The sequence below is a fragment of the Necator americanus genome, chromosome III (assembly GCF_031761385.1).
Source record: "Necator americanus strain Aroian chromosome III, whole genome shotgun sequence".
Classification (NCBI taxonomy): domain Eukaryota; kingdom Metazoa; phylum Nematoda; class Chromadorea; order Rhabditida; family Ancylostomatidae; genus Necator; species Necator americanus.
This window is the reverse complement of record NC_087373.1, coordinates 24435759-24460245: the sequence shown is the minus strand read 5'-3', so window position 1 is coordinate 24460245 and position 24487 is coordinate 24435759. Positions and strand designations below refer to the sequence as shown.

The window sequence follows — 24487 nt, the reverse complement described above, 5'->3', positions numbered from 1 at the left end:
TCGCTGCATCACATGAGGTACGACTTGTTTCAGAGGAATGTGCGACCAGCAGCAGGACGTTCCGCGCACGATTTCGGTCACCAGTCCGCATCACGTTATCACTGGTCTACATCCGCATTCTCGATACAGGTGAAAATTATCCGGAAAATCTTAGATCATTTAGTCGTAGAATAAAGTAATGGGCAGCGGTAATTTTTACGGGTCAACTTTCAAGCACGGATGCTTTTCACCACCGCAGAAATTCAAAAAAAAATCATTTTGAGTTGACTGACAGATTGAGTAGAGTAAGCGCATAGGTTGAATGAGCCTTCGGCCGATGTTTTTCTATTAATCTCTTCCCGTTGGTGCGTAGGTTCCAAATATAACAGCAAAAAGGGAAGAAGGCCACTCACAAATCCAGGAATCAGAGCTCTCAGCAACACCAGATGCTTCAATTTACCGGAAAACAACCCTTTAGTTTCCGTTTATTTTTCTCGAATGGGAGTGACAAAATGACAGCTGGCAAGGTGAATTTTATTCCTCTTCTGGATGCAGAGAGTTAATTTAAAGAGTTAGTCAAAGATAAATTCACCGTTAATCCCCTAAAGGCGCTTTCAGTTCGTCTCTGCAAAGAATTGCAGTTAATTCTTCAGAAACAATATCAATAGAAATTTAGATAATTTCCTCTCCTCTAAATAATCGTATCAAGCCTAAATTGTCAGCCAAAGTATAAACACTTCAACAAAACGCTTTTCCAGAGTGGGTGTTGCTGCGAGGACAACCATAGCCGGAGAGCGCGTCTCGCAGGAAGTGCAGACCGATCAGTCCGTGCCGGCTGCTCCGCCTGTGTACTTACGTGTCGATGAAGCTAAAGAGACTGACGCCAGCTTCAGTTGGCAAGCTCCTCCGTGTCTTCAGGTTTGTTTATTTAACCCCGCTCTTAAAATTTTCGAGAAAGGCGTTCCTGGATGCGCACTTTTTCCAGACAAATGGTGAAATCACTGAGTACGAGTACGAAGTGACTCCAGCAGATCGTCGGGCAGCACAGCAAAAAATCGCAAACACTGTGCGTGGAACCAGAGTGCAAGCCACAAATCTGCAGCCCTACACCAGATATAACGTGAAGGTACGGATCGCAAGCAAATTAAATAATTCAAAAATTAGTCTTACACAATTAGGTGCGAGCATACACTGCTCGTGGTGCTGGTCCATGGTCGACGGAAGTCCCATTCCAGACAGCCGCCGCGCAGATTGTTACGGTATGTCGCTTATGCTTGTTTTTCCCTTCACCTTTGAAGATGAGTTTTCCACAGGCTCCGCCTTTCGTGCGAGTTATCAACACTGGGGCTGACAACGCCCACCTAGTATGGCAATCTCCGGATCCAAGCAGCGGCTACGTTGACAAGTATCGGTGCAGATACTCACCCTCCGGCACCCAAGAATTCCAGGTATTATCTTTTCTGGTTTTTTTTCCTAGGAACACTATGGTTGATAACTTTAGGAACGGCAATTCCCTGCGGTCAGCCCTTGTCAAGCTAGAATGCTGGAACGGCAACAGCTACCAACAACTGCACCAGGAACAAAGCTTCATTGTGGAAGAATAGATAACTTGAAGCCACAACAGACCTACGACTTCCAGGTTAGTCGGTAGAAGGCTGCCCAGTACTGAATGCTGAACTTGATTTCTCTTCCAGGTCGCAGCTCACGTTCGAGACGCAGGATGGTCCCCGTGGTCGCAGCCGGAACGCACGAAGATCACCGACGAAGCGGTGCAAGTGTTAACCATTGACAAGGTGCATTGTATACAGCTTCTTTGCGCCTTTTGACGTACATCAAACAAATCCGACTTCAGATCGGTGGTACCGAGAGTTCGTTGGCAATTTCGTGGACGGTTCGTCCGACTGATCGCAGCCGGGTGACGTCCTTCCGTCTTCACGTTGAACCAGTCGATGGTTCCTCGAGAGCTCAGACTTTCAACGTTGATCGTGCCACCTATCAATACAGGTTATTTTTCTGGATACTTCTCTTTTTATTTTTTTTTCAAAATTTAAAAGTCAAATAGAAACAGAAGTAATGCTCCGAAAAATTTTGAATCTTTTTTCCTGGGTTCGTTACCTTTCCTAGATGTGACATAGAAGAAAATCCTATTGCGTAGTTATTAGTTAGTAGTTTAGTAATTAGTAGTTTATTCCATTTCATTTTACGTGCGAGTAATCTTCTACAGTTTTCTTCCAACAAATTCCCAGAGCCAGACCTTTTCTTTATCGTAAAATTCCTTCCAGCAATTGAAAGAGAAATTCAGAATCGACGGACTTCGACCACGAACCCAATACAACGTGACGGTTCAGGCTGCAACTGACAAAGAACTTTGTGGAGTGAGTTCCCCTAAGAAAGCTTCCACTCGAATCGCCTCTCAGCCACTGAGTTTCTAGGGCACAACCACAACAATGTGGACTGACGCAGCACCGCTGACGGCGCTTGCTGTCGCCCCTCGTGTGGTCGCAGAGGAAGCCACCTCGGTCACCATTGAGTGGGATAGTAGAAACAAAGAAGCCGCAGGTTTTATAGTAGAATACAGGTGTGTTGAGGTCAAGGTTTCCGATAACGCACTGACAACGACCTCTCGCGATTACAGATTGGAAGGAGGCGCTTGGCAGCAGCACCCGCGCCGTATTCCCGCTCATCCTTCGCACTCCACCTACAGCGCCACCGTCGACGGACTTCCCACTAACAATGTTGTCGATCTGCGTGTGCGAGTAACTTCGCATCAGAACGAACAGTCGAACCCATCGCCAGAAGTACGAGCGCGTACGAAGTGCAGTCCACCGTCAAACCCACCGCAGGTACTGAAGAATTTATGGTTTACCCCTGCTGTCGCTACCAATTTGATGTGCTGTAGGGTATTCGTGTCGATGCTCCATCGACGAACGACGTGCGCGTATCGTGGTCTCGACCTGCAAAAGACACATGGATGTGCGATCAGATGAACGTCGAGATCAGCTACCGCATCGGAAATGAGCCAGAGAAGGTAAATCCTAACATTTACGACCGATACCATTTTTTCTCCCGTGCACACTTCACAGTTCAGATATTACCAGTGCCAGGAGGTCAAACTGAGTACACCTTCCCAGCAGAGCCAAATCAACGCTGGATTATCAAACTGAGAGCCACCAACCAAGTTGGATCCAGGTCGCTTACGATAACTTTCTACTAACGTGGTACCAATGTTGTCATCACGTATTTCAGTCGATGGTCAGCTGAACAAACTGTGACGACCCGCCAAGGAGCGCCGGGAGCTGTACGGGACTTGCGCGTGAAAGCGCTTTCACCTAACGAGGTGCATGTACAATGGCTGGCGCCACTTGTTCAGCGAGGGACAATTGTCGGTTATGACATCAGCTACAGGTTAGTCCTCGCAAACTTCATCATTCTCTTTTATAACCGTAAGTTCTATACATTCATAGAAACACTTTTAGACTCAAACATCGCCTTGCTTGTCCTGAAGAGGAGCCTCGGGATGTGTCGCGAGACTTTGTCACCGTCTACAACCATAAGGATCTCGACTATACCATCACTGGTCTCCTTCCTTACTCACTGTATGAGGTTGGTTAAGTTGCTACGACTCCGAGACTGTTCGAGCGCCATCTGACTGTTCCATTTCCTCAGGTTCGAGTACGTGCTCGCACAACAGAACTCGGCCCAGAAGAAACTAAGGAGGTGTCAACCGACCAGCAACCGCCGTCGTCGCCTCCCCTCAACCTCGAACTCACATACGCGCTCGAGCGTTCGCTCTCCTTCCAGTGGGAGCCAGTGGACTGCTCTCAGCGCCATGGACACATCGTTAATTACGAGTACGAAATCCTGGGTCAGGTAGGTGTCGTCGAATTTCCTTGAGTAAATATTTGCTTTACCTCGGGCTGTTTCAGGATGACTGGGCGAAGTTAGAACGTCAAATAGCGAACACATCCGATACAAGGATTACGATCGACGGGCTTACACCTTTCACCAAATACGTCATGCGAGTAAGAGCGTATAATAGCATTGGAGGAGGTCCTAACACGGAAAATCTGGATGTAATGACTGCGAAAGCGAGCGCTCCACTTCCTCCTCAAGACTTGGTCGTAGCCCAAGAGGGCACCGACTTCTTCATGGTGTCCTGGCTTCCACCTTATCCACCGTATGGTCCTCATGATGCGTATAAAATTCGTTACCAACTTCTGGGAACCGACAGATGGACAGAAAAACAGCATGGAGTCAAAGAGGAAGCATTGCAGTGTCCTTCAGAAAGCCCACGGTGAGTGGTTTCCCTGATAATTCCCGTAATATCCATCTGATCAGAGCACTGCCATGGTATCTACGGAATAATTTTCCTTCTCAGATTCTGTTTCAACGCTACCGGACTCGAGCCAGGTAACCAGTACAAAGTACAGGTTGCTACGAGAATCGAGGGAGGTATGGAATCCTTAGCAATTTACAACTAATACTGTATTAATGTCACTGAACTATGACTGCAGGCAGCTACGGTCCCTGGTCTTCGGTGGTGATTGCCAATACACTCCAAATTCTTCCCGATGCCCCAATAGCAATTCATCTGATCGACAAAACCGATCACTCGTTGCACATCCGTTGGGTGCCGCCTACTGATCCCAAAGGGCACATCACCCAGTACCGGGTGTCGATCGTGTCACTTGATGATCCCCATGATGAGGTCAGTTCCACAAACAATTCAGTATGATCATATCTTGTACCCAAGCATATATCTAACTCTGCAGGAACCTTGGATCATCTCAGTCCTGCTGTCGAATTTCCTTTTTTTTCCTATAGGAACTTAATAATTGTAAAGGGAGGGCCTGTGATCCACCATAGGATAAAAAAAATGAAAGCACATATTTGTTGAGGACGGAATGGACTGTGCTCCTGAGTAAATCGCATAAGAGTGAGAGGAATCACATTTCGGAAGGAGAGAATACAAACATACATAGGGAAAACATCGATTTAACAAACGAGGACTGCGAAGCTCCGAGAAAAAGAAGCGAAAGATGGAAAACTTGAGTGTAATTCCGAAGATGCTCAGCATTAGAAGGAAAACGTAGGCGGATGCGCGGATGGAGCGCTCATCAATGCCGTCTCTCACAACTTTTGGAATCAGTCAACAATCTTGACTTCTTTCACCCTCACTTCCACCGTCATTTCTCAAGTCGACCACGCTACTGCAATACTTCTGAACCTTTGCCACGTACTGTAACAGTAACTAAAGCAGTGTGAACCACTGGAAGAACATAGTTAGATAAGCAATTCGAAAATATTCTTCTTCTACATAATTAAAGTAATTGGAGCCTGTGCAATATACATACCCCGAAATAGTACTGTAACAGGAAACACTTCCAAACATTTCCCTTTCTTTTTCATGGTCTCCTAACTTCTATGACAGCACTGTTCACGGGTCTTTCATAGTATTACACGTTCGCTTTGTTGTTCCTAACTTTGCGTGGAAAGTGCTTCCAATTCCTAAGGAAACGTATCTTCTGTAGCAAAAACATCTTCGATGTTTTCGTAGCTGAGACACATCCACAGCACTTTTATGTGTTTTTTAATGGATAACTACTAGAGTTCTAAATCCGCGCTTAGCTAAAAATACACCTATCCGTGCTTTTGATGTTGTTGAACATCTTATAGCCACTCAATGTTGTTATCCAGAAGAATGTGTCGTTAGGAACACCAGAAAAGGAACTTCACTGGCAATAATGGCAGTTTAGTGCGATGAAGCCGGAGCCAGTTTTGCATATTCTCCCAAAATGTGACTTGCCTGACTTATCTACCTGAGCTAACAAAGTCGGTGCCAGATATTTTCTATCAGTTCAGGACGAAACGTTTCCTATTGAGAGAAGAAAGAAGCGCCAGCTAAGCAGCGAAAAGCGTAACAGACGTGTCGCAGTGACCAGGTTGAAGACATTTGGCGCATTTTTATCGCAATGCCTAACAGATCGTCTTTTTCCAAAATAGTAAATGGCACATGTTCGAATTTCGGATTTTCTTTTTCATTAGAGTACGTCGGACTGAGCCCTTCACAGCCGGATTTAGATTTAAATGTGAGTATGCTCATAGCACGAATCGATTTTCTTCCAGAGAAAAACCCATTTGGTGGATCACCCTACTCTCACATATTTATTCGAAAACCTCAAGCCAGAGACCTCTTACAATGTATCCATCGCAGCTGGGTCGAAGCGCGGCTTCGGCAGAGAGATTTGGACGCGTTACTCGACCGATCCTTTCGTTATTCCAATTGTCGTTGCTGCTCCTGTGGTCAGTTATACCTTCAAATTTCTGTTTTGCCTGAATTTTACTCGTTTCCTGATGGGACCCAAATTTAGGTTACTCCTGATGGTGCTTCTGCTCTTGACATCCAATGGGGAGGTGTTACTGACTCTCAAAATAGAGTGAAGGGTTACATAATTGAGATTAGGTACTTGTTTTAGCACGCGTTGCGTTACGCACGTGAAGATCTCGAAAGTCCTCCTTTAGGAACTCGGACACTCCCGTCTGGCAAGAGATTGGTGGCGTCACACCACATGATCCAGTAAAGAGGACCTATCTGAAGAAGCTCACAGGCCTTGATGCCGACACTCTGTATTTCGTGAGAGTCAAGGTAGCAGAATGTTCTAGTTACGGGTTGCTGGATCTCCTATGGCTAAATATGTTCAGTCGAGCTGTTCCAGGTTGTGGATGACAAGCAACGTGTAGGCGCTGCTTCTCCTGAAGCTCAAGGTCGCACTGGTTGTGCTCCACCGACCGCTCCACCTTCAAATGTTAACCTTGCATCTCCGTCTAATGTTCAGGTAACAGCTGCTCTTCCTTTTTTCAGGAACATTCTAGAACCATGTAATTGCAATTCTACTGGTTTCTGCTCTAGGTACGAGTCAGCTGGCAAGCACCCGTAAAAGGTTCTTGGCTTTGTTCCAACATCCGCTACAAACTCGAGTATATCAACGGAACGCAACCACGTCAACAGATCGATCTACCCAGGTGACCTTTTTCGCCGCTACCAATTGCGAGCGACAATTTAAAAAGACGACTTCAGCTCCTCTATCGAGCACCTTTTCGACTCACCATCGAATACAAAGTGGCAAGTTCGAATTCGTACCGAAAATGATGCTGGAGTGTCCGGATGGAGCAACGAGCTTGAGCTCACCACTGCAGAAGGTAGGAATTCGTTCTTTACAACTCTTCTCGACAAAGGATAAAGTGCACGGCGTTGTGAGGGTGCACCTACACGTTCGATTCCGATTCAGAATCGCTTCAGGTTTATAAACGCGTGTGCAGCCTCAAAACGACTTGGGCCGAGCGACGACGTTTCACACCAGTGTTCTTATTTTCTCAGACAAGTCTAGTTCCAAATTACCTACCCCGCAGGGATGAAGGGCTTGGTTTGATCGATCATGTAGTCGCAGCGGAACCCCCTACCCATTGGGCAGTTTGGTCTGTAACTGCGCGATCGATCGGAGGTTCAAATCCGCCCTTGTGCTTCCATTCTTCCGTGGTCGATAAATTCGTACCGGATTTGAGGATAAAAGCACAGTCCTGATTCACCGGCTATCCTCCACAAGTCATTGTAAGGCTGCACTCCCGTTCATAAACCTCAAATGAATTCTAAATTGAAGTCGAACGCATAGGCGCATACCTAAAGGGGTTGATCAACGCTGCGCACTTCGTCCTTCAGGAAAAATAAAAAAAATTTACAGTGTGCAGTGTAGTAATGATGAGAAGTGAAGACATGGATAGTGAAACAATAAAGGACGAAAGGCTGATTCAAGCTTGAATTAATAACGGAAGAACGCGTGGGTTTCAGGTGCGCCCGGTCCTGTGACTGACCTAAATGCTATCCCAACGGGACCAACATCAATCGAGGTCTCCTGGAGACCTCCTGTTAACCCGAACGGTGTCATCACTGGTTATACACTCGTCTACAACTTAAAATCTATGGGAGAATGTGGTCCGAGAAGTTCAACTCCTATCCAGAAACACGTGAGAAGTGAGACACAGGTTTGTTGACACTGACCTCTTGATAAACGAATGCTCGAGTCATATGGGAATCAGCAGATTTTTCATAGCAAATTATAATGGAGAAGTGAGAACCATTCTGAATACAGATCCTTACTTTTATTTCGGAACTGCTTCCTCTCGGAACATTCAGGAGGATTTTTTAAAATCATCTTTTCATCTTTTCTACGCTAATTGTTAGCTGGCTAAAACAGAAAAATCGTGAAAAAGTAGATGTAACGTGACTTGCTGTGATCTATTTACAGACATTAGATGGTCTCCTCCCTGATTCCACATACGAGGTTCACGTCATCGCACACACATCCTTGTCCGGTCCGCAGTCAAAGATAGTGACCGTAACTACGGAAGAAGCTGCTCCTACTGGACCACCAATTAATGTTCGGTAGGCGCCAGTGCTGTACTATTCCCCTTGTGGTAGTAGAGAGATCTTTTAGTGTAGTGCAGCTTTACTGTCATAGATCCGCTACATGTCTGAGACGTTCTTCTTTGCAGTGTGGGATCTGTGACCGCAACTCGTGCCGATGTCACCTGGTCACAACCGGACTGCGAACTGCGCAATGGAAAGATCACCGGCTATGACTATGAGCTGGAAAGCTTGGATCCGTGGGGTGAAAACGCGACAGCCCATCATTCAACTGAGAGACTCACCCTGAACGACCTTGTTCCCTACACTGAGTACAGGTTAGGACTTCCGCCTCTTCCAGTTATTTAGTCAATTAATGGCCGTCAAATCAAAATCAAACCAATAGCTTGAGTTCAGGATTCGTGTACGTGCAGACAATGCTGTTGGAGAGGGTCCGTTCTCCGAATGGACACGGTTCACCACTCACCCAGCGGCACCACCTGCGCCCAGTGGCCTCCAAGAGGAAGGAGCGTTCCCGCACGCAGTCGAGATCTCATTCGAAGCTCCAAGTCCTCCACATGGAAATCTTGACTATTACCGTATTAGGCACACCCCATCCGGACAGGTGTAGTTCACCTTTGCGCTACGCATGCAGATCCCAAAAAACCAGTCCTACTTCAGATGAACTTCAAGGAAGTCCGCGTCGAGGCGGAACGCTTGCAGTGCTCCGATGCCTCAAAGAGAGACCGACTGTGCTTCCGTGTCCACGACTTGGATCCCGAGCAGGACTACCAGATTGAGGTGACGGAACAATAATTATTCTGTTGTTCAACTTAAAAGGGTAGCTGTTCAGGTCGCTGCTCATACCGAAGGTGGAGCTTGGTCGGATTGGTCAGAGCCGCTGACTGCGAGAACCGAGCAGCAAAGTGGGCGCTTCCCTAGCATTAACTGACTGTCATATTCCTGTTACCTACTAATGGTCTTTTCCAGATATCCCTGTTCTTGAACGCGAATTGGAGGTCATTGATACGAAGCCTGACTCGATCACCCTACGCTTTGAGGGTGTCCCTCAGGATCAGGTACAAATTTTCTTTGTCGGATGCACTCGTTGTAGTTGCTGTGATCGTCCTCAACACTCTTTTAACCAGTTGTTCTGGAAAGATTTGCCCCTTTTCACCCAATATCTCGTCGATAATGCCTTCCAGGCTGCTCATGTCGTCGGATATGTGCTCGAGTTCAAATCCGAGGACGATGATGATTGGGCGGAATACAACGGTGTCATCAAACACCGGCGTACTTCCACGGACTACAAAGTTAACGTCAGAAATCTCGAGACCGCCACCAACTACTTCTTCAGGCTGAAGGTGAGCTGAAATACCGCAGAAGTGGTTGATTTGAGTTGTATAAATGTCGCCCGCCTAGGTTGTTGGCAAAAACGACAAGAGAGGTGCCCCCGGTCCTGAAACGAAAGCAATGACGAGCTGTGGCCGACCGGAAGAACCGCCTAGCAATGTGAAGCTGGAAAGTGTCGACTTCCAGACTATGAAGGTATTGTTAGGAGGATCTTAGGCATAGAACTACGATCTGCAACGATGAATGAATGGAAAAGAATGGAACTCATTTACTTTTCAGATCACATGGATTCCCCCGGCGGAGGAATCCTGGCGATGTGATGACGTTGAATTCATCATCGACTACGTGAACACAACTTCTCGCGGTTCTTGGTCGGTACCTGTTGACTCACCGAGTGAAATGATCGTGCCAACGATGCCTGGTACCAGATGGGAAGTGAAGATGAAGACGCAGACTGTTGAAGACGGTGGTAAACCTCAAAGCAGTAGATGGAGTGATAAGGTATGTCCTAAAGAGTCCTTCCTAAGTAGTTGCGCCAACTAGCAATTCCTTAGGTAACCCTCACCACGCAATCCTTGCCTGGCGAGCTGTTCGTGACTGTCGAACCCAAAGGACCCCGCGAAGCGCTGGTGACTTGGGATCTACCCGACAAGGATCAAAAATGGAACTATGGAGTGGATATCTCGTACCGGCTGAAACAGCTGGGTGGATGCAACGAAGCCGCCACTGGATCCCACGAACCGATCACCAAGCTTAATATTCAAGAGAAGCAAGTGCTTTTGGAGGAGCTCGCTCCTGGAAGTGTCTACGAGGTGAGCTGTACCCCGTAGATCTTCCTGTGGTGTCTGTGAGTTTTTTTTGTATAGGTGACTGTCACTCCACGTCGTCCTCCGTCACTGCACTCTTCGATTGTCGCTCCAAAGACTGTGCGTACGTTCAAGACGAAGAACGATGTACCTACTGGTCCGCCACTAAATTTACAGTCAACGGTCAGGAAAGATACTGAGCTTGGTAGGTCCACACATGAAAATAGAGCAATTTTCAACTCCACTGACTAAGAGAGAATGTTTAGGTTTCAAATGGGATGCACCGGAGTGCGTTCACCAAAATGGAAACGTCAGCCAATATGAATTCGAATTAGTGGGAATGGATGAATGGAACGAAGGCACTCGTGAAGGCGTCACTCCAAGAACCAACACGATCATCGATCAGCTCCAGCCAGGATCGCTCTACAGAATGAAGGTGCACTCGTCCACTCGAAAAGGTTCTAGTTTGAAACATCTGCTTATAGGTCCGCGCCTACACCGCTGAGGGACCAGGCCCGTGGTCGGATCCGCTCGAAATTCGCACCACTGGATCGGAGTTAGGTCCACCAAGAGAATTGACAGCTGTTCAAACTAAGAGCACTGCTATCCAACTCACTTGGCTGCCTCCCTACCCTGAAAAAGCGATTGTCACCGCTTATAGGATCAGATACAGCCCTCGGTAAGCATCTCGGCGCACTCTATTCTCCGAAGGATTCCCAGTTTGTGCTTTTAGAGCCGATGACTCAAACCCTACTGAGTTCGAACTTTCCGGAGATGAACTGTCCTGTGTGGGATACAAGAGTCCTATTATCACCACCGCCAATCTGTGTACCACGGTGAAAAACCTTCAGCCTTCTACGACATACAGATTTGCTGTCCAGGTACTTAACCTAGCCCTTTCTGCATCTTGGGATATCACACCTTCTCAATTCCCAGGGTCAATCCTCATCCGGAACCTGGGGAGAGTGGTCAAGCGACTACTTCTCCACCACAAGAAAAGATGACAGCGAACTTCTTGGCGGTAGCTTGAAGTTGCTCTCAGCTGGCCATGATAACCTCCGAGTCAAGTGGACACCTCCCGCTGTGATTGGCGAGAAGATCGACACCTATCAGGTTTGTGATTTTATTTTTGGAAAAAAAAAGAACGAAAAAAAATTTGGTCAGATTTCACAAACACATCAACGTAAGGATAAATCCCAAGCAGACAATAAATAAAAATGCATCAGTGCTTGAATGTTTACATATGATAATTTTTCTCGCTCCAAGTTCTTCTTGAAGAAGGTTAAAAATAAAATTTATCAAAATTTTTGATGCAAACACTGCTATGAGATTCATTTTCACGTGCTGTTGTTTGTCTCTCCCAGGCACGAACAAGGTTGTTCAATTTTCTTTAGAAATAAGAAGTACCACGAAAGATTTTTGAGCTCATACTACGCACCTGCCTCTGAAAATTTCGTATTGCAGCTCTTCATTTCCGTTGCAAGTGAAATTGACCAAAATCCCAGGGAATTTACTACACCTGGATCGCAGACGGACTATCACTTCAGGTATTTCGAAGTGTCCTTCCCATAAATTGTGATGAAAATGCTTGCATTTGATTATTTGCAGACTAATGCAGCATAATTTTGGCGGAACTTTCCAGAACAGTCCCTAAAATGCTTTGAAATTTTCAGACAACTCAATCCCGTCACGCAGTACAACGTTACTGTTCAGGGACTATCCGGCGCTAACAAATTATGGTTCATCTCATCTGTGTTTGCCACTACAGACTTCGGTAAGCTCCACAGTTCTTAGGTTTTTTTTTCAGATTTTGACGTAGTTTTCAGCCGAGGGTCTGCTTACGTGGTTACCTGCTCCCACTGACCTTCATCTAATCGAGAAATCCGACACAATGTTGCACGTCGATTGGGTGCCACCGGAAATATTCGACGTCGAGCAGCGTGAACTGCTCACTCACTACAGGTAAGAGGAAGTAGTGTGAGATGTGGGTCTGGCTCAGCTCGGATGGCCCAGTCGCAACATATTTGTCCGTGGGAGAATAAATACGATGGAATCATCTGCTGTAGGGTCAGAACGACACCGCCCGATGCAGTTGCGTAAGCAGGTGCGCTCGAAGCTCCGCAGTGGAGATTGTCGTTGGAGTCGAGGTGGAACCATCGCGAACTGCAGCGAGGAATGCTGTTAGCAAGGGTCTCTGCTAGATTCTAGCCGCGCCGAGCGCAGCCGCTTACGTAACGAGTGCGTAGCCTTAGAGGAAATGACTGACAGCGGGGACCGCAAGTTGCGCTGCGCAGCAGTTAGCAGCATCAGCAGAGCATCGCGCGGCATTCAGCTTATCCCCGCCCATTTCACGATCCTGCTCGCTCAAGTAGTATAAGGAAAGAAGTTTGAACATTCCCTAACGATTAATTATCACGAAATTCACGAGAATGAATGACAGCTGTTGAACTATGGGGAGACTACAACGGCTGAAGTTCCAAAATTTTTTGCTGTATTTTAAAATTATCACGGTCGTTCCTTAATTTATTCAAATTCTTTTTTTTCCATTCTGAATTCTTATCTCACTTTTTAGTAAGTCAATTAGCTATAATGTTTTCGTTCTGTCGACTCTCTGCTACTGATAGACTTGTAAGAAGAAAGGTGCCGATGTTTCTTCTTCTGCCGTATTTATCCTCCTTAAGACGAATATAATACATTTATCCAGTATTCAGCAAATGCTGAAAATGAGATCTATGTACCTTCTTCATTTCTCCACTTTTGCGTCAGGTTCTCTTAGAAATCTCCCTTTTTTTCAGAGTAACTATCGCTCCGTTCGATCCACGTACAGGAGTAACTGGTCCGAAAAAGAACTACACGGTTCCTGTTCCTGGAAATTCGATCAAATTTGAAGGCCTTACCCCCGAGACCGTCTACAACATTACTGTCCAGGCAGGCACAAACTCAGGATACGGTCACGTGCTATGGGGAACTTACAGTACCCTTGCACCTGGGCAAAGACACATCATTCGACTGATTAACAGGTTTTTCTCTATTTTTCATTGAATTGGTATTTGTTCCTCATTTTCTGAATCCTCATATCGTACTTTGAGGACTCCAACCACATTACACGTAGAATGGGAGCCAGTGTGGGGACGTAGCCATAGTGGATACGTTGTAAGTATTACCCCAATAACACATTTGTGAATTTTTGTGATATTTCTTTAACGGATCCTGGAAATTTCAGCTGACCGCACGTTCGCTGCATTCCGTGTACAGTAACGTTCGAATCAATCAAGTGAAGACGTTCGAAGTTGAGCCGTGGGAATCCGACTTTGTAATTCGCGGCCTGCATCCGAGCACTGTCTACAACGTGACGCTGAAACCGAAAGACCAAAACGAGGTTGCTTGGGGCGCGTACGCTACGCTGCCTCCCGGTTGGTTCCTGGTAAAGAACCTCAAACAGTGCGACAAGACGAACTTTGCTGTGTCGATGAGTTGGGAGCCAGTGGAGCTGAACATGGCCTCGCATTACCAGGTGAAATCGGCTGCTGAACAGATTTTGAGCGATCTTGCAGTCGCGGTTCTTAGATGCTGCACTCCTATAGACTCATCGTGAGATAACAATATTTAGGTTCGATACATCCGTATGAAGGACCACCATGAAGCCAGTTGGACTGAAGAAGACGCAAGAGAAAGCAAGGAACTGCTTTGTCCTAAGGTATCTGCTGGATTCGTACGGAAGCTGTGATCCCTGTATCTTATTCGTGCGTACTGGATACTGCTGGTCGAATAGGTTCCACAGTGACCTCATCCAGTACGTACTTTAGGAAGAAGTTGAAGAAAAGGGTTGTAGAGTTTTCTTGAATGGTTTTCTACTTCCTCCTTCATTTAACAACGCTTCGCATCCCATTTTCTTTCTTTTCTGTTAACTAAGGTCGTTATAGCCTTTTGAGCGCACCTAACTCAAAAAAATTCTAGGCATAAGGTCTACTGATACAAGTACTCCTCATTTTTCGGTTTCTTTTGAGATACTCTGTTTATTTATTCGTCGATTACTTGGCTGACACAACCGGATCTGTCAGTTTGTTTGTAGGATGGATGCGGTCGCCTTTGTTATCTCGTGTTCAACCTTCCTCACAATCCAACTGAGTACATCTTCCAGGTTTGTCAATCACTTCCAAGTTTTTTTTTATTCCAGTGAAATCCGATCCAGATTCCTCCACATTACCAGAAAAACACTGAAAACTGTACCTCAGGATCCACAGTGGAAGTGCTCGCTGTAGAGTTGTCGAATGCATGAGCTGACACCGCATTGCGATCTAGAATTTTTAATCGGACTCTAAGCCACTGAGTTTTCTGGAGGCGGAACTGCACCACTCACATGTACTCAGTCCAAACCCCTCTCTAATGCTGTGTGGTTGTTTCCCCCGCATCGGTGGTAAAAGACTAGTTCACCACTGGAGCGCGTCAGAGATGAAGTGATTGAAAGAGCAGAAGTGGCTTAATGATACAGTGATGCTGTACATGTGTGCAGAGGTTTTCCGGTGTAAGTGGAGCCACAGGTGCGATAGGGAGAAGTCGGACCCTCCTCAGGTGAAGGGGGTTAAGCTCATGGGGTGCAGCTCAAGAGAAGGGGGTCCTTTCGCCAACCGTCTAAAAGCGAGGGGTAATTTCCCCAACCGTTTAAAAGTGAAGGAGTTCCCTTCCCCAACCGTTCAAAAGTGAAGGGGGTCAGAGCACCGGCTCCGAATATCACATCTATGAGTGGAGCAATACTTTTCAGTGCATCTGTCCCACTACTGTCACATTGGCAGTGTTTTTCTGCTATAGCTATGATTGTGCGTCTGCTCTCGAACCTTTTGGTATTTATTTTGGATTATCCTTAATATCTCTTCGTGGAAAAATGTAAAAAAGTCCAGTATTTTCTGAACTTTTTACCTAAATTTTTTGCTGCTGAGTTCGAGTCAACTAAGTTTCTAGCAGTTTTTCCCTTTTATTACTTAGTTATTCTCGTGTCGTGCATCGATTGCATCGATTGCAAGTGTAGTGAACCTAGTTTTGACCTTTTCCTCACTTCCCCAATCGAAGGAGAGGCTGTTCAAATGCCTCCAGTTTTTCATTGCTATTAAAGACTCGTGAGGAATGTGGTCGGTTTTGGTGCTGAGAAGAACGATAGGAATTCTACTCGTTCCTCTAGAACGTCTTCAATCATATTGATTGGAACACTCATCGGAAATCTGCCGGGATTCATCAGCTTTCCATCGAACTAGAAGTGATGCGGACTTTTTTGAATGGAAACCATCTTCTATTTATTTTTCTAAGTTTTGAATCTCGAATCTGGTCGAACCGTAATGGTTCCAGAATTGAGCCGCATCCGTGGAACAGTGGATATAACGTCCCGTGCGTATCGTAGTACCTCTGCCTCCCTAAGTCATCGCATGGTACCCGAAAACAGTCGATAATAAACGTAGGACCGACTTGAAAACATCTGATGTGTACACAGCACGGAGTCCTGGTGCCTCGCATATCACACCTCGAGTTTTTGTCTCCGAATCGGGTAGTTTTCCTGAATTTTCGTGTAAAACTTAGAAAACTGAACTTTTGTCGAGGATTGTAAATCCGCGGCGTTTTTTTACTGCAAGAGAAAAAAAATTGAGAACAATCCTATGGAAGTCAGAGACGTTTGGCTTTGCGACGTGATGAATGTTGTGTAATCTCATAAAAATGTCATTCATGCGGTGATCCAGAATTCCCCAACTGCAATCCTTCGTCTTTTGGGCGTATTCGCCATCGTTACTCGTTTCCATTCAGGAATTCTATAGATTATATAGACAGAGGGGAAAGACCGGAGGAACCAGGATGGGACGAGAATTGGAGTGTGTTTGTTTTCAGCGTTATGCGTTCTATTAGTTGCGCATTAAGCGGCGTGAAAACACGCGCTCGACCCCGTTTTGCGACCTTGGCTGACGGGGTTGCTGCGAAATTCTGGTTTCTTGCTTCCTACGGAAACCGCAATAATTTAACCCCGGTCAATCATTTACCTCGACATGACATCTTAATGACCTGTTAATGTGGGCAATGATCAATAAGGAAGAATAGGTTTACTGGTTCTTCACAAATGTAGTTTGTTTTCTGTCGAATTGCATGTTCTGAGGAGTATGGCGAACTTTTGCAGGTCCGAGCAAAGGTGGACGGAGAATGGAATCATTGGAGGTCGGCTCCACGGAAAGTGATCACCGGCGAGACGGCAGAGGTTTGATTGTTGGGCTGCTCCCAAATTTTTCACGTAGCGAAGAGTCATCTTTCAGATCCGGCGAAGTTGTTGCATTGTACCTCCGCCGTACATGGTTGAGAACATCGGAAGCCCTGGCTCATGGTGGGAAGTGGACGTAAGCCCCGCTGCCACTGAAAAAGACGTTACGTAAGTCCCGTAGTCGAGGTTCAATACATAAGCGTTTTACTCGAGTAATAGAGGCCAGTTTGGACGCGCACGTGCGTTCGCAGAAACCAGTTCGTTGGCTAATTCTCGTTCTCTTACGTGGACGACAACTGTGATTTAGTTCTTAAAAAAAGAAGCAGTTGAAACTGGCTGGTGTAGATTGACAGTTGAAGACTAGAGTCATAAATTGGAATTTTTCCAAACTGCTGATCGATCCTCACATGTGGATTTATTCTAGTCGTTACTACGTTGTTGTTGACGAACGAGATCCGCCGGGAGAGTCAAACTGGACAGAACTCACTGATAAGGTCAGTTCGATCTGATTCTGATTCTGTGAATCCGATGTGAAACTGAAGCAGCTGAGGCTTATTGTGAACCACTACTTCGCCATCGTCTACTTCGTTTAAGGTGACCGCCAACAAATTGAAGATACCGTACTACGTCGCCGCCTCGTACGACATCAATACTCTCACCGAGCCGAGAAAGGTAAATTTTAGCGGAAGCGTTTCGCTTACGCAGAGAAAGCGCAAAGAAACCATCAACCAATTCTCGACGCAGTACCTCCAAAATATGAAAACGGAGATTCATGCGGCTTCCAGGGCTACGCGACTAAATTTCTTATCGCGCGCCGTCACTCTGAAGTGTAAAACGTGGACAAAAAGAGCTACTGGGCGAAGATTGAAATGATTCGCCTAGAAATAGCACATCGACTGCGTCTGTAAGGCGTCAAACGCTGCGAATCGCGTGACTCGCACGTTCACTGCCTGAACATTCAATACACATTCAATCTTTTCAGGTGCGCATTGGAGATGGAACGGTGATCGGTGGATACCTTAACTACCCGTTAGTGAAGGGCAAGAAGTACAACTACGAAGTGTACACAGTGTGGAACGTGACCGGTGTGCCGGTAGTGGGCAGAAGCAGAGGTGAGTAGCCGAGAACGTGTGAGGGAGGCCCAGAGGCATACGAGACGCTATCAGTCGTCTGCGACGAAGTCGTGAAGACGGAACAGCGGCTGGCGGCTGATAAGGCTGGGGGAGGCAGTGTGGTCGGGGCGTGGTGGTCGGGGGAGACGCAGACGCCCCTGCCACGCCGCCACCACTCGCTGCGATGGCCTGGCTGCCTGACGGTGAGTTCGCAGCGATCACTTTCTTCTGCAGACGTTCGTAGTTGGTGGAGCCGAGTGCCATGGTGGTGGTTGCTGCCGGCGCTGCTAGCGGTGGCTCTTCTGCTGCCGTGTCTGATCTGGATTTGTTGTTTCTCTCAGTGAGTTCATGCACCCGAGTGTGTGGTGCATGACGCATGGCATTCACGCTCACCTGTTTCGATTTCAGCTTCTCCGTATCTGGCGGCAGGCTGGCCATGGTGGTGGCTCCTGCTCCTGCTACTGCTACTTCTTCTACTAATCCTGCTGTGCTGTTGCCTGCTCTGGTGCCTTCAGGGGTGCGATTTTTCTCGTAACTGAAGACTGTTTTCATAAGTTTGCTGCCGTTCATTTGTACTTCCGGCTCTTTGATTGATGCAGCATGTGGTTGCATGAGTTTGTTTGCGACTTCCCTGCCTAACGCCGTGTGGTTCAACAGGTTCGCGCGATTGCACCTCCCTGAAACTGAGTCACTTGATTTCATTTTCTCGTCAATCTTCTTCAATAAACAGCCGCCCTCCCAAGGCGAACTGGTAGTTCGTTACCTGGACAGCAGTTATTTTTAGGTATCGTTTTGGGTGTCACGCCTGAAAGAAAATTCGACTTCCAGACTATTTCATTTGCGTTTTCTATAACCAGCTTTTCTAACTATGAGTCTGTTCTCTTTTACTCAAAAAACCTTACTATCTCCAGCTTTCCCTCTACAATGTTCTTTTCAAATTGCCATACTTCTTTCTGTTTCCTTTCTTCTGCGCAATACTCTCCAATCCATATCGTCTTCAATCTTGAGTGCTTCAAAAATTCCAAAGAGCGTGTGAACCTGTTGAATAACCGGTTACAGTAACATGAATGACTTTGTCTTCGATCCTATCGTTAAATGTTTCATTTCAGTCGGTATCGAACTCGAAAAGAGCACAGAAGACTCGTGACAAACGGTCAACATGTGCCGCTGCTCGAGGAGGTGAGCGTTCCTTGGCTGCTGTTGAATTTGTAGATTTGCTGACAACTTTTTGTCGTCTGAAGGCAGAAGCTGGAAGAGTTCAGGACAATGTTCGGTTAATTGCCACCCACTAGTCCTATAAGTTATGCCAGCGATTTATCCGTCGAGTTAGGCCATGAACCATAGAAAACAATTTTTGTTGTTGCATCTGTCACAATCCATATCTTTCACACTTGGCATAGACGTGAATGTGAAATTTCATTTTTTCCAGGACAAAACCGGAATGGAGGCTAATCTTCGTTCACTGGAATCTCGTCTGGACAAGATGCGCGGTGCGGTCGACGGCCGAGGTTAGTAACAGCGACGGTCGCCGCGATTCAGCCGCGAATTCATCATGAAACAGCCTTGACATGGGCGTGGCTCTCGTAGAATAGCATGTGAAAACCGCATATTTGCTAACCGAAACGCACATGAACCGGAAATTCGAGCTGCGCCACCGTCCGCCACCGCTACGATCTTCTCGATCATCAAGGCTATTGATCGTCGAGATGGTAATTGCATGTCAGAGGTTGTGAACAGAGTTGAGTGCGAACTGAACGCTGAATTGTTCGCGTTCATTCTCGTCGCAGCACTATTTGCTTTGATTGAAAATGTTGGGGAATTTGCACTTTTGGAGGAAAATTAGGCAGGAAAAACCGGCTATCTGCACAAGAGGGGGTTAGAAGGCAGAGAGTCGTGTATGGAGGGCTGGACTGTGAATTCCCCTTTTGTGTTGTTTCCAGAAAGTTATAAGAAATAAGAATTAGCTCTTGTGTGTTGCTTTCATTTAGCAAAGCCAATAGACGCCTGATGTGAACCTCCGCTTATTAGTGACCTTTTCTTAGAAGTCTTGCGAATAAAAAATCTTAATCGTAACCTTGGATTTTTAGGACGCATTAATTCTTCGTTTTAGCTACGTATTGTATTTTTCTTAGGTAGATCAGCACTGATGTTAATGCGTCTGATCTAGGATGAGGTCACAGTATCCTAGATAATGAAGTTGTAAAGAAGTTCGAGAAGGTCGAATAATTTTTGTCGCGCTGTAAGGTAGAAATTTATCATGTTGCGTGTTCATAACCGTCAAGAGCTTGGATCTTAAGCGCTTTACGAATGCGTGCACGTGACAGAGTTTACAATGCTTCTAGGTTCTTAAAAAAGGACGGCTCAGAGTTATGTCACCCGAATACCCAAGTTTGAGACAACTGCTCTCGCGCTGCTCATTTCGCCACACGACCGAATAACTGCTGATTCTGAACGGTGAAGACTACTGAGAGGAGTTTTCTCTCTGAAATAGTTACAAATACGCTTAATTTATTTACGAACTTGCCAATTCGTAACTGATTCTATCAGGGAACGATTATCCATACAGATTCTAATGGTCGTCTAATTGGCTAACCTGCTAACGCCTTTACCTTCTTATGTTTTTGATCTCCGACTTACTGTGAATTTGTTATTCTGCGGCATCGCGGGCGGCGGAAAACCAAATTGCGTTGTGCTCGTTCGATTGGAAAAGGGCGAAGAAATGCGAAAGTGCGTGTTAAGCCGAGAAAGAACATGCCTTGTGGCAGACGCGTCGCGCTCGTTCAGCTGTCCGCGTCGGCGCCAACTATAGTTGCACCATCGCGGCGCCTGCTCGAATGTTCAAAATAGTTGCTCATTCAGCGCGAGGCGATTTTGAAGATGGTTACATGAAAGGCTACAAAGATGCGAACAAGCTCGGTTCAGCAAGTGCCGCAAGAAGAAGAATGGATGACGACTACGGAAGCAAGGATGACCGCTTCCACGAAGGCTACGTGAAGGGGCTGAAGTGAGTCGTCATTCTCTTCTGTGCGCCAGTTCGCCTTCACTCACCGTCCGCATTTCAGGGATGCTGGCATGACGGGCATGTCAACGTCGATGTACAACTTGGCTCAGCGAGGTGCTGGTGGTGGTTATTCTAGTGGATTCATGCAGGGATACAAGGTAGGGTGACTTCTACGATACTATACTGCATAGGTACTTAGAATTGCAAACGATTACTCCGATCGTAAAGAGTAATGCATAAATGCAGTGAATATCTCGTTGGTGAATTGCAGTTCCACAACACTTTTTAAACGAATCTTTGAAAGATTAAGGAAAATCAGATGGTAATACTTTCTTTTCCTCTGATGGTTGCCAAATCACCCTCGCATCGTTTGTGTGGCTGTTGGTTTTTCTTTTTCAGATCCACATTGAAATGGTGAAATGATTCTCCTTAGTATGAATTTCAGGCTTTTACGCGATTTTTAAGGCTTTTTGTGACAAGAGACTTGTTCGGAACCTATTTTGAATAGATCTTGCTGAAAGGAGCTTCTATTTACATCTGATTTCTGCATGCATACACATAGTTAAAGCTGAAAATATTAAAATTATCCGGACGAAAAGAAATTAAATTTAAAAAATTGAGAACATGCCTTCTGCATTTGGTAGCAAATCCTTTTTTCTGATCATCACTTAGTAGTAGTATTTTCCGAACTGAAGAATATCCCTTGAGAGTGCTATTTGATCGAAACCACGTCTTTTCCTCAAAAAGTTGTTCCGACTGGCTAGCATAGGAGTCGCTATCGTTGTTTACACAGCATTTATCGTACTTCGATGGTTCCGTAGTATTACATTGCAAACATGAAAATATCCAGAATTTGCTCTGACTTCGCTGCTTTCACGGTTTTGGAATCGTAAAGGTCCTGTCGCAAACGCTCATTTGTTGAAACAAGAAGAACGGCTAGATCTTGGACCAAGCAATTCGGATCTCAACGTCCTCTATAGTCATGGGAATTATGGTGCCGTCAAGGACGTCTTCATTGTCAATGGCACAGGATATTATGATCAGTTAACGCAGTTCTCCTTTGAAAATTACTACAAATTTCACATTTTACAAAGATCCAAAGTTCAGAATGGTTTTTCCACTCGTTTGTCTCACGCGCCCTTCCCCATTAGTGTTCTATTTGCTCCAGCAGGGGCCAGAACTACCTCCACTTCTCCTGACCACGTTTGAAAATCACCCTATGACTTCTTCTCTTCGGAGGATGAAAATATATCATATTTTCTCGGAATAGTTCCGTGAAGAAATTTAACCACCTGCTTTCTGGTAACCATCGGTTGTTGTGCCTTTTCTTTCTCGTGAAACCATTAAAGGTGTTCTCAAGGTTAGGGACTTTTCGTTGACCTCGCCTGAAGGCCTCTCCCGCTAACTTCAACAGTTTCCTCAACGATACAGTGGCGTTGGATGCAGTCGGGAAAATCTCAATCGGGAAAACGCAGAGAAAATCCTCTCTTAAAATTGTGTAGGAAACACGCGGAACGGCAATCGTTAGAAAGCACACTTTTTCTTTAGGATGGAAACTCGGGTATTTTTGGTGATCGCGTGACGCCATCGTTGATCTCTCGACTAGACGAGCAGTATCCTGGTCAGGATGATTTCAAACAAGGATACGTTGATGGTTTCAAAGAGGGTGCGGCCAGCCGTACTGGCGAGAGGAGGGTAAGTATTCGTTTACAGGTTTTGTTTTCTCAGTCCTAGCAATTTCTCAATCGCGTAGTCATACCAGGGGAGATTTTCGTTCCATTCGAAAGTTTTCTCGACCGCAGTCAGTTGATTAGAAACCTATTTATTGCGTCTTATTTTAGCGATTTAAATGGCCTTTAAAATGAATTTTGAATATGGCACATGTTACCTTGTAATTTTTAGCTTTTTTCCATTTTGTTTGTTGTTTTTCGCTGTTGTGTGAATATAATATGAGTGTTCCCAGACTTTCGAGGATTCTCGCCGTCTTCAACAGTCCTTGACGGAGCTGACCGAGCGGCTGACGTCCCTTGAGAAGACCAAAGGAGATGAGATCCATTCGACAAAGATCTATCACGTTTGTAAGTATTCCTCTGAAATTACGCTCTTTCATTATTCCTGTTTCAAATTTTGCTCATTTTAAAATTAAGTCTAATTAAGATAACCAACAACCTGATACCCTCGCATACGCTTCGAGTGGACAGCAGTTGGCTCAGGAACTCGAGGAAATTAGCAGTACTTCCCGTAGAAGCACTCTTCGAAGACATTACACGGTGGGCTTTAGAGCGATTAGCCACCTCATCATCTTTAATATCAATGTCGTCATCGTCTCTTTTTTCTAGCCTGGAGACTACCTGAAGTACGCATCTGAGGGCGACGGCTACGGAACTCTCGGCAGAAACCGCCGATCTCTGTCGGCATCGGCTCTGGCGCGAGGTTTGCTTCCTTCCTGTCCATAGCCAAATGCTATCATCTAGCGAACCTTGCCCGCTCTTTGCATGAAGCTTGCTGTGACTTACTACTATAGTTTGGAGTGTGCATGTGCTACTTCACCTTTCAGACTCAGCAGCATTCGAGAGTCGAACTGCGGAGCAGCGCTCGCGACACGCGTCCGGCACCGGCTCCTCCTACATCACGCGAGGGATGGCCGATCGACAAGGCACCGATACCTACTCGAAGCGCTACAACTATCGTAGCCGTTCGGATGTTGGTAGCCCGAGGCGGTATGCGAGTCAGACGTTGTTGGACGGCTCCAGGCCGGGGCCGAGCACGCCACATGCGAGGCGAGACGCGCTCAGCACCTTACAGAGGGAGCTCGACACACTAAGTCGTTCTCCAGATCGATCGACACCGCGGGGTTACACCTCCGACACCGCCTACGATACAGTGCGTTCGAAAGCCCGCGGATATTCTAACTATGACTACGGTGATTAATATCTCCTTTTTCTGGTTACTGGGTAGGAACGAAAGCCTGATGCATTATCTTCATTGTGGGGGAGAAGTAATGGTTATGGTCAGAATGGAAGGGTTAGCGTAGAGGGTCGACCAGAAATATTGCACTTTTGTTACGATCAAAATCCCGATGATTTTATGTCTGAGGTGCGGGGAAATCGCTTGGAAATTCCTCTTCCAGTGTTCCCTTCATTACCTATGATAGCTTATGAGTATCGCGTTGTTTCCTTTACTTCATGTCATGGTTTTGGAAATTTGGGCTTAGACGAATTCGCCGTAAGTTTTGGTGTCTTGGGCAGAGTTTTGCGTATTCAGTTTCGAGTACACGGCAATCCCGAGTAGGGCGTGCCTCGCCGACTGGTAGCTGGCAGCTAGTTACAATTTGTTCTCCACTGTTTTTTCGAGTGCAATGGCTTTCGATCCGACCCAGGTTACTGCTGGTTTGAACTGGTTAACCACAGCATGCCTTTCGATACTGAATGCTGGCGTTTTTTCTGTTCTAGACACCTTTTCGTCATCTCGTCACCATGAAACGCGAACTTCCACCGTGGGTGGAGCCGGCGCTGGCGGGGTTAGCACCCACACGGCCAGGCCCGCTGGAAAAGGTACGTTAACGTGGCTCTAAACTTCAAACACATCCGTGGAGGTTATGGA

General features: G+C 46.2%; 1 protein-coding gene across 6 annotated transcripts in view; it reads left to right on the top strand.

The window, feature by feature from the left end:
• Positions 1 to 24487, top strand: part of RB195_010771 (uncharacterized protein) — a gene marked incomplete at both ends in the record, with an annotated part of 41352 nt that overhangs the window by 11960 nt on the left and 4905 nt on the right. For 3 of the 6 annotated variants that reach the window (XM_064191913.1, XM_064191914.1, XM_064191912.1), the window contains 65 exons: positions 34 to 129; positions 738 to 897; positions 965 to 1105; positions 1158 to 1238; positions 1293 to 1427; positions 1481 to 1618; positions 1674 to 1772; positions 1832 to 1983; positions 2282 to 2354; positions 2412 to 2557; positions 2615 to 2822; positions 2879 to 3007; positions 3068 to 3168; positions 3226 to 3384; positions 3456 to 3582; positions 3646 to 3849; positions 3906 to 4273; positions 4358 to 4431; positions 4494 to 4687; positions 6106 to 6282; positions 6351 to 6442; positions 6502 to 6625; positions 6696 to 6815; positions 6890 to 7002; positions 7058 to 7179; positions 7826 to 8019; positions 8283 to 8419; positions 8530 to 8718; positions 8798 to 9005; positions 9062 to 9181; positions 9234 to 9306; positions 9371 to 9459; positions 9586 to 9744; positions 9803 to 9928; positions 10013 to 10234; positions 10288 to 10545; positions 10600 to 10744; positions 10806 to 10975; positions 11025 to 11218; positions 11273 to 11420; positions 11476 to 11652; positions 12004 to 12086; positions 12213 to 12313; positions 12366 to 12501; positions 13335 to 13559; positions 13629 to 13692; positions 13763 to 14053; positions 14150 to 14236; positions 14612 to 14680; positions 16694 to 16771; positions 16827 to 16939; positions 17196 to 17265; positions 17366 to 17443; positions 17754 to 17883; positions 18292 to 18400; positions 18993 to 19062; positions 19313 to 19391; positions 20743 to 20887; positions 20946 to 21042; positions 22433 to 22579; positions 22848 to 22962; positions 23042 to 23154; positions 23224 to 23317; positions 23442 to 23807; positions 24337 to 24438. In XM_064191913.1, coding sequence (XP_064049493.1) covers positions 34 to 129; positions 738 to 897; positions 965 to 1105; positions 1158 to 1238; positions 1293 to 1427; positions 1481 to 1618; positions 1674 to 1772; positions 1832 to 1983; positions 2282 to 2354; positions 2412 to 2557; positions 2615 to 2822; positions 2879 to 3007; positions 3068 to 3168; positions 3226 to 3384; positions 3456 to 3582; positions 3646 to 3849; positions 3906 to 4273; positions 4358 to 4431; positions 4494 to 4687; positions 6106 to 6282; positions 6351 to 6442; positions 6502 to 6625; positions 6696 to 6815; positions 6890 to 7002; positions 7058 to 7179; positions 7826 to 8019; positions 8283 to 8419; positions 8530 to 8718; positions 8798 to 9005; positions 9062 to 9181; positions 9234 to 9306; positions 9371 to 9459; positions 9586 to 9744; positions 9803 to 9928; positions 10013 to 10234; positions 10288 to 10545; positions 10600 to 10744; positions 10806 to 10975; positions 11025 to 11218; positions 11273 to 11420; positions 11476 to 11652; positions 12004 to 12086; positions 12213 to 12313; positions 12366 to 12501; positions 13335 to 13559; positions 13629 to 13692; positions 13763 to 14053; positions 14150 to 14236; positions 14612 to 14680; positions 16694 to 16771; positions 16827 to 16939; positions 17196 to 17265; positions 17366 to 17443; positions 17754 to 17883; positions 18292 to 18400; positions 18993 to 19062; positions 19313 to 19391; positions 20743 to 20887; positions 20946 to 21042; positions 22433 to 22579; positions 22848 to 22962; positions 23042 to 23154; positions 23224 to 23317; positions 23442 to 23807; positions 24337 to 24438 — 9104 coding nt within the window. Of the gene's footprint in view, positions 1 to 33; positions 130 to 737; positions 898 to 964; positions 1106 to 1157; positions 1239 to 1292; positions 1428 to 1480; positions 1619 to 1673; positions 1773 to 1831; positions 1984 to 2281; positions 2355 to 2411; positions 2558 to 2614; positions 2823 to 2878; positions 3008 to 3067; positions 3169 to 3225; positions 3385 to 3455; positions 3583 to 3645; positions 3850 to 3905; positions 4274 to 4357; positions 4432 to 4493; positions 4688 to 6105; positions 6283 to 6350; positions 6443 to 6501; positions 6626 to 6695; positions 6816 to 6889; positions 7003 to 7057; positions 7180 to 7825; positions 8020 to 8282; positions 8420 to 8529; positions 8719 to 8797; positions 9006 to 9061; positions 9182 to 9233; positions 9307 to 9370; positions 9460 to 9585; positions 9745 to 9802; positions 9929 to 10012; positions 10235 to 10287; positions 10546 to 10599; positions 10745 to 10805; positions 10976 to 11024; positions 11219 to 11272; positions 11421 to 11475; positions 11653 to 12003; positions 12087 to 12212; positions 12314 to 12365; positions 12502 to 13334; positions 13560 to 13628; positions 13693 to 13762; positions 14054 to 14149; positions 14237 to 14611; positions 14681 to 16693; positions 16772 to 16826; positions 16940 to 17195; positions 17266 to 17365; positions 17444 to 17753; positions 17884 to 18117; positions 18224 to 18291; positions 18401 to 18992; positions 19063 to 19312; positions 19392 to 20742; positions 20888 to 20945; positions 21043 to 22432; positions 22580 to 22847; positions 22963 to 23041; positions 23155 to 23223; positions 23318 to 23441; positions 23808 to 24336; positions 24439 to 24487 lie in introns of those variants that run through there. The other 3 variants (XM_064191915.1, XM_064191911.1, XM_064191910.1) reach the window with 2 other exon arrangements.